At 44.0% G+C, this 12,720-nt stretch overlaps 1 protein-coding gene across 4 annotated transcripts in view; it reads left to right on the forward strand.

The window, feature by feature from the left end:
* Positions 1-12,720, forward strand: part of znf185 (zinc finger protein 185 with LIM domain) — a 27,441-nt gene continuing 14,721 nt past the window's right edge. Inside the window, exons 1-12 of one of the 4 annotated variants that reach the window (XM_071411744.1) lie at positions 2-163; positions 1,364-1,518; positions 1,893-2,010; positions 2,886-2,996; positions 4,006-4,032; positions 4,146-4,208; positions 4,610-4,660; positions 4,817-4,897; positions 5,739-5,819; positions 5,958-6,020; positions 6,143-7,546; positions 9,691-9,768. In XM_071411744.1, coding sequence (XP_071267845.1) covers positions 1,509-1,518; positions 1,893-2,010; positions 2,886-2,996; positions 4,006-4,032; positions 4,146-4,208; positions 4,610-4,660; positions 4,817-4,897; positions 5,739-5,819; positions 5,958-6,020; positions 6,143-7,546; positions 9,691-9,768 — 2,087 coding nt within the window. In that variant the 5' untranslated portion in view covers positions 2-163; positions 1,364-1,508. Of the gene's footprint in view, positions 164-1,363; positions 1,519-1,892; positions 2,011-2,885; positions 2,997-4,005; positions 4,033-4,145; positions 4,209-4,609; positions 4,661-4,816; positions 4,898-5,738; positions 5,820-5,957; positions 6,021-6,142; positions 7,547-9,690; positions 9,769-12,720 lie in introns of all 4 variants that reach the window. The other 3 variants (XM_071411743.1, XM_071411746.1, XM_071411745.1) reach the window with 3 other exon arrangements.

Here is a 12,720-nt window from a genome sequence, read left to right on the forward strand (position 1 = left end):
GTCACAGAGAAAATACTTTCCCTCGCTCCGTTCACACACACACACCTGTCAGTCTACACACCTGTCTGTCTTTACCTATACTCTCACCTGCTCTCACTCTACCTGTGTGGGATTCTCTGTCGTTTGGGAGACCGTCTGTGGATACAGTATCCAGAGAAAGTAGGTATGTTTTTACTCTCATTGCCGTCTCGGTACCACGTTTGTCCGGGTGTAGAATGTAGATTCTCTCTTCTCGACCCTCTCTTTTTAAATCAGCGTAGATCATGAATATCATCTATCCTATCTTTTGCCAGCTGTTTATGTCATGCTAACTCCTCAGACCCTGACAGACACCAGGGATGGTTGTCAGACAGTCTGTTTGTCCTCTCAGATCCATTAGTCTGTCTGCTCACCAGGATTGCCTGTCTGTCAGAAGAGTTGTCTTTCCATCCCACTCTGCTCCCTTTACCGTACCTTATCATTTATCATTTAACTTGTCGGTCTGTGCTGCTGGTGTGTTTCATGTAAAAATGTGTCGTGTGTGTAGACTGGTGTGTATCGTGTATGATCGATACAGTCTATTTGGTCTGTCATCACCTCCAAAAGATATTCGGAAAGAAACATTTTACCGCATCAGGATATAATTTTTTTAACCACTGGGAGGTAATTTGCATGGTGGATTTGGCAGCACCCCATTTGCATGTGCATTAGGTAAACTTTGCCAGTCATTTGATAAGGACAAATCTTAACAATGTTTTATTAGAATTTCCACTTGCTTTCAGTTCCCTGAGGAAAAATGTGAGTGAGCCGTTAGTGTTCGATTAGAGATGAAATATAGATACTATTTGTGTTAGATCCTTCTATCTAGCCACTTCAACAACATATTTAAATAGAATATGTGGGAGAAAGATCAAGCAGACCATGCTTTCAATAACATCTTGAATCCTGCTTCTAAGACCCTATGTTGAGAAAATATGTTTGCTCCAGTGTGTGTGCCTGTGTGTGTCCATCTATCTTCGGCTGACAGAGGGCATGTTTGGTTGTTTGGTAGAAAGTGGTAGGACAGGCTCATCTGCGTGGTTGGAATGCCTGTTACATGTTCCTGTTCCTTAAGGGAGGGGAGAAATACTGCGGCCTTCCTTTTGACAGAGACCAAACGGTTCTAGAACAAACTAGAAGGGTAACCCCAATGGGCCTTAAATCTGTGACCCTCTAACCTGCAACCCTGAGTGTTTCAAGTCCAGCATCTACACCATTACTGTACACCAAGAGGCCCAATCCTATCAGATATACACAAGGACCAAGTGGGACAGAGACTAAGGCTTGTTTCTGGACCGGACCTCTCTTACTAACCTGTGTCTGTACTGCTGTCTGTGGTACTCAGGGAGCCAGTTAGAGGAATCACAGGAACCAGATTGGGAGCCAGTGGAAGAATCACAGGAACCAGATTGGGAGCCAGTGGAAGAATCACAGGAACCAGATTGGGAGCCAGTGGAAGAATCACAGGAACCAGATTACAACCACCTACTATGTCAAAAGGTGAGTTGACCTGCTTACTGACTGAGCTGATTTCAATATGATGAGTGTGTGATAGTGTGTTTCCTACCATTGTCAGATGTGGTAGTAGATCAACTCCATAACAAGGGGATGAGGTGACAGATACCATGTTTATTATAACAACATTTCATCTATTCATCCTGTGTGATCAAGAATGTATCAGACGTTGTGTTTTCTTATTCAGATGGTGTGTGTGTGATTGTTTCACTAACGTGTGGTGTGTGTGTGTGTGTCTGTGTGTGTGTGTGTGTGTGTGTGTGTGTGTGTGTGTGTGTGTGTGTGTGTGTGTGTGTGTGTGTGTGTGTGTGTGTGTGTGTGTGTGTGTGTGTGTGTGTGTGTGTGTGTGTGTGTTTCAGAGGGGGAAAGAGCATCAGTGTTGAAGACCACTAAGGTTCGGACCAAGCTGAAGGGAGATGGCAGCTGGATGCAGAGACTCAGTGAACCTCAGTCTGAAACAGAGGAGGAGAAACCATGGTAACACAGACAGACAGACAGACAGACAGACAGACAGACAGACAGACAGACAGACAGACAGACAGACAGACAGGAGCAACCATGGTCAGACAGACAGACAGACAGACAGACAGACAGACAGACAGACAGACAGACAGACAGGAGAAACCATGGTCAGACAGACAGACAGACAGACAGACAGACAGACAGACAGGAGAAACCATGGACAGACAGACAGACAGACAGACAGACAGACAGACAGACAGACAGACAGGATAAACCATGGTCAGACAGACAGACAGACAGACAGACAGACAGACAGACAGACAGACAGACAGGAGCAACCATGGTCAAACAGACAGACAGACAGACAGACAGACAGACAGACAGACAGACAGACAGACAGACAGACAGGAGAAACCATGGTGAGACAGACAGACAGACAGATAAACTAAGTCATTAGGATGACGTTAGTCATATCATTGTGGTTTACTGCCAGATCTCTCTACTGTGTGGTAGCAATTAACATGGGGATGAGGTTAGACTTGTATGGACCGTGTTCAACTTCTCTCTCTCTCTCTCTCTCTTTCTCTCTCTCTCTCTCTCTCTCTCTCTCTCTCTCTCTCTCTCTCTCTCTCTCTCTCTCTGTCTCTGTCTCTGTCTCTGTCTCTCTCTGTCTCTCTCTGTCTCTCTGTCTCTCTCTCTCTCTCTCTCTCTCTCTCTCTCTCTCTCTCTCTCTCTCTCTCTCTCTCTCTCTCTGTCTCTCTCTCTCTCTCTGCTCTCTCTCTCTCTCTCTCTCTCTCTCTCTCTCTCTCTCTCTCTCTCTCTCTCTCTCTCTCTCTCTCTCTCTCTCTCTCTCTCTCTACCCCCCCCTCTCCCTGTCCCTCTCTGAGCAGGATGGCAGAAGTCAGAGTGAATCGACTGAATGGAGCCCCTATAGACACCAGCCCAGTGGCCTCTCCCACATGCAAGACCCCTCCCTCCCCCACCAGACCTGCAGAAGATGGGTAAACCCTGAAACACACCTCAACACTACACACTGACACCCACCTCAACACTACACACTGGTACCCACCTCAACACTACACACTGGTACCCACCTCAACACTACACACTGGTACCCACCTCAACACTACACACTGGCACACACCTCAACACTACACACCCACCTCAACACTACACACTGGTACCCACCTCAACACTACACACTGGCACACACCTCAACACTACACACTGACACCCACCTCAACACTACACACTGACACCCCACCTCAACACTACACACTGACACCCACCTCAACACTACACACCCACCTCAACTCCATACACTGACACCCACCTCAACACTACACACTGACACCCACCTCAACTCCATACACTGACACCCACCTCAACTATATACACTGGCACCCACCTCAACACTACACACCCACCTCAACTATATACACTGACACCCACCTCAACACTACACACTGACACCCACCTCAACTCCATACACTGACACCCACCTCAACTATATACACTGGCACCCACCTCAACACTACACACTGACACCCCACCTCAACACTACACACTGACACCCACCTCAACACTACACACTGACACCCACCTCAACTATATACACTGACACCCACCTCAACACTACACACTGACACCCACCTCAACACTACACACCCACCTCAACTCCATACACTGACACCCACCTCAACACTACACACTGACACCCACCTCAACTATATACACTGGCACCCACCTCAACACTACACACTGACACCCACCTCAACACTACACACCCACCTCAACTCCATACACTGACACCCACCTCAACTCCATACACTGACACCCACCTCAACTCCATACACTGACACCCACCTCAACTCCATACACTGACACCCACCTCAACTCCATACACTGACACCCACCTCAACTCCATACACTGACACCCACCTCAAAACACAAACAACAAAACATGCTCTTTATTATAAACTGACCTTTGGTTCTCGTTCCTCAATATAGAACACCATCTCCAGGATACCTTATCAGGTATAACAGACTTCCACTATCGCATCACTTGATCAACAGCATATACAATGGATTAAATTCATTAATTGTGAATAATATAAAAGGTGAATGAATAATCTTATGCATTTTTTCAGAGGGATTTTCACCAAGACAGACACCAAGCCTGCTGCCACCTCATCTACATTCAATAGCTTGAGGTAAATCAAAGTAATGTCAGAGTCTACTGGCAGCAGTGATGTCAGAGCTCTAACTGGCAGCAGTGATGTCAGAGCTCTAACTGGCAGCAGTGATGTCAGAGTCTACTGGCAGCAGTGATGTCAGAGTCTACTGGCAGCAGTGATGTCAGAGCTCTAACTGACAGCAGTGATGTCAGAGATCTAACTGACAGCAGTGATGTCAGAGCTCTAATTGGCAGCAGTAATGTCAGAGCTCTAACTGGCAGCAGTGATGTCAGAGCTCTAACTGGCAGCAGTGATGTCAGAGTCTACTGGCAGCAGTAATGTCAGAGCTCTAACTGGCAGCAGTGTAATCAGTCTATCGTTCAGACAGCCAATGCCCTGTTAGATGGCTTGATTACATGGTGTCCCTCTATTTGCAGTGTGTCAACATCCAGCTTCACCAAGAGGCCTTCAGAGAGCTACAAGAGAATGTGAGTAAACCTTATGCAATTCTTATGAGTAAACTCAGTGAACGTGCTTGAGTGTGTGACGCTGTGTGTTGTAAAGGATTAACAGAGATAACTGTAGTGACTTAAGGGGATGTGTTTGATAAGTGTTTGTGTGTGTGTGTGTGTTCTTCCCTCCAGAGCTCCTCACACAGTGCGTCCCACCTCAAACCTCCCAGTTCAAACTGAGGACCAGCTGTCCCCAGAGGAGAAGGAGAAACGGTGAGACACACAATGCATCCCAAATGGAACCCTGTTCTCTTTATAGAGGTCTACTTTTGACCAGGGCCCTGTACTGCATAGGGCCATGTACTGCATAGGGCCCTGTACTGCATAGGGCCCTGTACTGCATAGGGCCCTGTACTGCATAGGGCCCTGTACTGCATAGGGCCCTGTACTGAATAGGGCCCTGTACTGAATAGGGCACTGTACTGCATAGGGCCCTGTACTGCATAGGGCCCTGTACTGCATAGGGCCCTGTACTGCATAGGGCCCTGTACTACATAGGGCCCTGTACTGCATAGGGCCCTGTACTGCATAGGGCCCTGTACTGCATAGGGCCCTATATAGGGAACAGAGTCTACAAAACTCTTATTTTATCAGACAATAGACGTTGAGGAAAACAAGTCTCATCTCTTTCTTTACCCCTCTCTCTTTACTTCCTGCGTCTCTCTCTCTCCACCTCTCTCTTTACTTCCTGCGTCTCTCTCTCTCCACCTCTCTCTTTACTTCCTGCGTTTCTCTCTCTCCACCTCTCTCTTTACTTCCTGCGTCTCTCTCTCCACCTCTCTCTTTACTTCCTGCGTCTCTCTCTCTCCACCTCTCTCTTTACTTCCTGCGTCTCTCTCTCTCCACCTCTCTCTTTACTTCCTGCGTCTCTCTCTCTCTCTCTCTCTCTCTCTCTCTCTCTCTCTCTCTCTCTCTCTCTCTCTCAATTCAATTCAATTCAATTCAATTCAATTCAAGGGGCTTTATTGGCATGGGAAACATGTGTTAACATTGCCAAAGCAAGTGAGGTAGATAATATACAAAAGTTAAATGTGTCTCTCCATCTGCCCATCAGAGAGGAAGCAGCCATGGATGTGCTCAGGACTTCTTCAGCCCGACAACGCTCCTACGTTCGCTCAGCTGCCAACAAATACGAGTATGTGATTGGCTATATACCTCTCTCTTCTCTATTTCTGTCTCTGTCTTTTCCTCTCTTTATGTCTCTCTCCTCCTCTCTCCATCTCTCCATTCCCCTGTGTGTATCTTATCTCCTGTTCTCCTGTTCTCCTGACAGTTCTACAGAGAAACCAACAGAAACCTCCCTGACCCCAGATGTTTCATCTTTTGTGGCCAAAAGGTAACTGATGCCTCTCAATGGACTGTCCTGTCCTTCAAGGAAAATGATGATGATGTCTGGAATGAAAGGCTTGACTGGAGATGTTTAGTTTTTCTGTCTTGTTGTTTCTTGTGTGTCTAAAGGGTGGTGATCACAGACAATGACGACTCTGTCTTCACTGAGACTCCCTCTGTCCCCAAAGAACCAGCTGCTCCATCTGTGAAAGACGTCTCTCCTGTATGTGTGAATGCTGTCTCTCCTGTCTCTGTGAAAGCTGTCTCTCCTGTCTCTTTGAAAGACGTCTCTGCTGTCTCTGCGAAAGCTGTCTCTCCTGTCTCTGCGAAAGCTGTCTCTCCTGTCTCTGTGAAAGCTGTCTCTCCTGTCTCTTTGAAAGACGTCTCTGCTGTCTCTGTAAAAGACGTCTCTGCTGTCTCTGCGAAAGACGTTTCTCCTGTCTCTGCGAAAGCTGTCTCTCCTGTCTCTGTGAAAGCTGTCTCTCCTGTCTCTTTGAAAGACGTCTTTCCTGTCTTTGTGAAAGACGTCTCTCCTGTCTCTGTGAAAGACGTCTCTCCTGTCTCTGTGAAAGACGTCTCTCCTGTCTCTGTGAAAGACGTTTCTCCTGTCTCTGTAAAATACGTCTCTCCTGTCTCTGTGAAAGCTGTCTCTCCTGTCCCTGTGAAAGCTGTCTCTCCTGTCTCTGTGAAAGACGTCTCTCCTGTGTCTGTGAAAGCTGTCTCTCCTGTCTCTGTGAAAGCTGTCTTTCCTGTCTCTGTGAAAGACGTCTCTCCTGTCTCTGTGAAAGACGTCTCTCTTGTCTCCTTGAAAGACGTCTCTCCTGTCCCTGTGAAAGCTGTCTCTCCTGTGTCTGTGAAAGACGTCTCTCCTGTCTCTGTGAAAGCTGTCTCTCCTGTCTCTGTGAAAGCTGTCTCTCCTGTCTCTGTGAAAGCTGTCTTTCCTGTTTCTGTGAAAGACGTCTCTCCTGTGTCTGTGAAAGCTGTCTCTCCTGTCTCCTTGAAAGACGTCTCTCCTGTCTCTGTGAAAGATGTCTCTCCTGTATGTATGAAAGCTGTCTCTCCTGTCTCTGTGAAAGCTGTCTCTCCTGTCTCTGTGAAAGACGTCTCTCCTGTTTCTGTGAAAGTTGTCTCTCCTGTCTCTGTGAAAGACGTCTCTCCTGTCTCTGTGAAAACTATCTCTCCTGTCTCTGTGAAAGACATCTCTCCTGTCTCTGTGAAAGTTGTCTCTCCTATATCTGTGAAAGACGTCCTCCTTCCAGCCCCCGTCATAGTTGACACCCCAGCAGTGATTGGCCCTTCTGAAGGCATGAAGCCAGGGTTTCCCAAAATGGCTACTCCACTTCCTGAGTTGACAGTCGAGGGGATGAAAAAACTGTCCCCAGAGAGGGGTGTCCCGTTGAGAGACATCCCCCCAGTGTCCTCTGTATTAGTGTCCCCTGTCCCATGTAACCCAGTGAAGAAGAATCCTGCCCCAGTGGACACACTGACAGCCCTGTCTGACACACTCATCTCCTTCGACACAGGTTCATCCAGGTACAGTATTGATTCATTACTGTATCTATTCATTTGAATTACAATGATCAGATATGTTGCACCACAGTGTGTGCAGTGTTGAGACCAGAGCCATTTATTGACATTATGGGTAGGCTATATACGGCTCTGGGTGAGAGTTGGTCCACAGTCTGCAGAGCCAGAGGACAGGTAGGAGACAACAGAGAGACACTTCCTCATTCACGTCATAGTGGGCGATATAAAACCGATACCAAACCGTGACAAAATGTTTTGCAATGAAAACTAGTGTTTTTTAATTGGGACACATTTAGGTTAGTCCCTCCCTGTTTCGTCCCTTTTTATCCATTTGGTTTCTAGTAAATACACCCCTGGTGACAGCTGTCATTGTGTACTTCTACACTGAGTGTACAAAATATTAGGAACACCCTTCTAATATTGAGTGGGGCATGGACTCTACAAGGTGTCGGAATTGTTCCACAGGAATGCTGGCCCATGTTGACTCCAATGCTTCCCACAGTTGTGCCAAGTTGACTGGATCCTTTGGGTGGTGAACCATTCTTTTTATTTATACATTCTGTTTTTTTTTATAAATAAAAATGTTTGGGGGTATATCAGCTTTATTATTGCAGATAGATTGTAGCTTCCATCAATGTAATTGTCTGCATCATTTCCAATTCCTTATATATATTTTTTGTAAATATATACTGTACCAGTCAAAAGTTTGGACACAGCTATTCATTCAAGGGTTTTTCTTTATTTTCACTATTTTCTACATTGTAGAATAATAATGAAGACATCAAAACTATGAAATAACACATATGGAATCATGTAGTAACCAAAAAAGTGTTAAACAAATATTTGAGATTCTTCAAAGTAGCCACCCTTTGCTTTGATGACAGCTTTGCACACTCTTGGCATTCTCTCAACCAGCTTCTGGAATGCTTTTCCAACAGTCTTGAAGGAGTTCCCACATATGCTGAGCACTTGTTGGCTGCTTTTCCTTCACTCTGCGGTCCAACTCATCCCAAACCATCTCAATTGGGTTGAGGTCGGGTGATTCTGGAGGCCATGTCCTTCTTAGTCAAATAGCCCTTACACAGTATGGAGGTGTTTGGGTCATTGTCCTGTTGAAAAACAAATGATAATCCCACTAAACACAAACCAGATGGGATGGCGTATTGCTGCAGAATACTGTGGTAGACATGCTGGTTAAGTGTGCCTTGAATTCTAAATAAATCACTGCCAGTGTCACCTGCTCGTATTTGTTGTCCCAAGCAAGTCTCTTCTTCTTATTGGTGTCCTTTAGTAGTGGTTTCTTTGCAGCAATTCGACCATGAAGTCCTGATTCACTCAGTCTCCTCTGAACAGTTGCTGTTGAGATGTGTCTGTTACTTGAACTCTGTGAAGAGTCCCTTACTTTCCCCCCTTCTACTTGCCTCTTCCATTTTTGCGGTAATGCTGCAATTAGTTGGTTGTAATTTTGGGTAGAGTGAAACATTCTTGATATACACAGGAAACAGAAAACCCAGCAGCGTTGCAGTTCTTGACACAAACCGGTGCGCCTGGCACTTACTACTATACTCCGTTCAAAGGCACTTCAATCTTTTGTCTTGTCCATTCACCCTCTGAATGGCACACGTACACATTCCATGTCTCAATTAAAAAGCAGGTGTTGTTAATGTTTGGTAAACGCCGCTGGGGATGTACCTACACTAGAGCCAATAGAGGAGGGGATCAGTCAACATTCACACAGGATGAAATGTGATCTTACACAGGTCTTGAGAGAGAGAGAGAGAGAGGCCAGTTGATGCTATAATAGTTTGTTAGATGTAAAACGTTGTGTTCTTCAATTCAAGTCCTCTCTGTCTTGCCTACAGAGTGCATGGTGATCCGATCCCTTAGCTCATGACTGATGATCTCCTCTCTCTCACTAACGGGTTCATTCAAAATAGTTTATTATTTTATTACTTTTGAAATGAAGTTATTTAATACAACAATGTATCCACAAACTGGCCACATGGTGGTACTAGAAGCATTTTAATGCTGTTTTCTCACCTCCCCTCTCCTCTCCTGTCCTCCCCCCTTCCTCTCCCCTTCCCTCTCCTCTCCTCCTTCTCTCTTCCTGTCCTGTCCTCCCCTCTTATCCTCTCTTCTCCTCTGTGTAGTCTAGAACAGGAGTTGGTAAAACCCGTCCCTCCCATCCCAGGATCTTGGAGTCAGGAGCTGCTCAGTGGATCAGACAGGTAGAGAGGAGACCCATTATATCAGACACTCATTCAGACAGGTAGAGAGGAGACCCATTATATCAGACACTCATTCAGACAGGTAGAGAGGAGACCCATTATATCAGACACTCATTCAGACAGGTAGAGAGGAGACCCATTATATCAGACACTCATTCAGACAGGTAGAGAGGAGACCCCTTATATCAGACACTCATTCAGACAGGTAGAGAGGAGACCCATTATATCAGACACTCATTCAGACAGGTAGAGAGGAGACCCCTTATATCAGACACTCATTCAGACAGGTAGAGAGGAGACCCCTTATATCAGACACTCATTCAGACAGGTAGAGAGGAGACCCCTTATATCAGACACTCATTCAGACAGGTAGAGAGGAGACCCCTTATATCAGACACTCATTCAGACAGGTAGAGAGGAGACCCATTATATCAGACACTCATTCAGACAGGTAGAGAGGAGACCCATTATATCAGACACTCATTCAGACAGGTAGAGAGGAGACCCATTATATCAGACACTCATTCAGACAGGTAGAGAGGAGACCCCTTATATCAGACACTCATTCAGACAGGTAGAGAGGAGACCCATTATATCAGACACTCATTCAGACAGGTAGAGAGGAGACCCATTATATCAGACACTCATTCAGACAGGTAGAGAGGAGACCCATTATATCAGACACTCATTCAGACAGGTAGAGAGGAGACCCATTATATCAGACACTCATTCAGACAGGTAGAGAGGAGACCCATTATATCAGACATTCATTCCTCCATACACCACAGTGCACGTGTGTGTGTGTCTCTCTTTCTCTCTCTCAATTTCAATTCATGGGGCTTTGTTGGCATGGGAAACATATGTTAACATTGCCAAGGCAAGTGAAATAGATAATAAACTAAAGTAAAATAAACAAAACAAAAAAATTACAGTAAACATTACACTCACAAAAGTTCCAAAAGAATAAAGACATTTCAAATGTCATATTATGTGTAAATAGTTAAATTACAAATGGGAAAATAAATAAACTTAAATACGGGTTGTATTTACAACGATGTTTGTTCTTCAATGGTTGCCATTTTCTTATGGCAACAGGTCACACATCTTGCTGCTGTGATGGCACGCTGTGGTATTTCACCCAATAGATATGGGAGTTTATCAAAATTGGGTTTGTTTTCAAATTCTTTGTGGGTCTGTGTAATCTGAGGGAAGTATGTGTCTCTAATATGGTCATACATTGGGCAGGAGGTTAGGAAGTGCAGCTCAGTTTCCACCAGCAAATCTACTATCCCTTTCAATACTAAATCTACTACTACTAACTACTAAATCTATTACTACGTACCACTACTAAATCCACTACTACTACTAATACTACCTGCAACTACTAAATCTACAACTAACCAACAATTACTAAATCTAAAACTACTACTACTACCTGCAACTACTAAATCTACTACTACCTGCCACTACTAAATCTACTACTACTACTACTACTAAATCTACTACTACCTGTCACTACTAAATCCACTACTACTAACTACTAAATCTATTACTACGTACCACTACTAAATCCACTACTACTACTAATACTACCTGCAACTACTAAATCTACAACTAACCAACAATTACTAAATCTAAAACTACTACTACTACCTGCAACTACTAAATCTACTACTACCTGCCACTAGTAAATCTACTACTACTACTACTACTAAATCTACTACTACCTGTCACTACTAAATCCACTACTACTACTACTAAATCCTCTACTACCTGTCACTACTAAATCTACTACTACCTGTCACTACTAAATCTACTACTACCTGCCACTACTAAATCTACTACTACTACTACTACTAAATCTACTACTACCTGTCACTACTAAATCCACTACTACTACTACTAAATCCTCTACTACCTGTCACTACTAAATCTACTACTACCTGTCACTACTAAATCTACTACTACCTGTCACTACTAAATCTACTACTACCTGTCACTACTAAATCTACTACTACATTTACTATAACCTGTCACTACTAAATCTACAACTACCTGTCACTACTAAATCTACAACTACCTGTCACTACTAAATCTACTACTACTACTAAATCTACTACTACTTGCCATTACTAAATCTACAACTACTACTAAATCTACTACTACTACAAACTCTACTACTACCTACCATTACTAAATCTACAACTACTACTAAATCTACTACTACTACAAACTCTACTACTACCTACCATTACTAAATCTACAACTACTACTAAATCTACTACCTGCCACTACTACATCTACTACTACTACCTGCCACTACAAAATCTACTACTATTTACTACTACTAAATCTACTACCTGCCACTACTAAATCTACTAGTACTACTACTACCTGCCACTACTAAATCCACTACTACTAAATCTGCTACTATTTACTACTACCACTACCTGTCACTACTAAATCTACTATCCCTTTCAATACTAAATCTACTACTAATAACTACGACCTGCCACTACTAAATCTACTACTAATACTAAATGTACTACTAATAACTACTACCTACCACTAGTAAATCTACACTACCTACCACTACTACTGCTACTACTAAATCTACTACTACCTACTACTACTAAATCTACTACTACTACTAAATGTACGACTACCTACCACTACTAAATCTACTACCTGCCACTACTAAATCTACTACTACTACCTGCCACTACTAAATCTACTACTGCTAAATCTAATAAATCTACTACTAAATCTACTACTGATACTAAATCTACTACTACCTACCACTAGTAAATCTACTACTACTACTACACTACCTACCACTACTACTGCCACTACTAAATCTACTACTGCTAAATCTAATAAATCTACTACTAAATCTACTACTGATACTAAATCTACTACTACCTACCACTAGTAAATCTACTACTACATCTA

Source organism: Salvelinus alpinus, chromosome 7 (assembly GCF_045679555.1).
Source record: "Salvelinus alpinus chromosome 7, SLU_Salpinus.1, whole genome shotgun sequence".
Taxonomy (NCBI): Eukaryota; Metazoa; Chordata; class Actinopteri; order Salmoniformes; family Salmonidae; genus Salvelinus; species Salvelinus alpinus.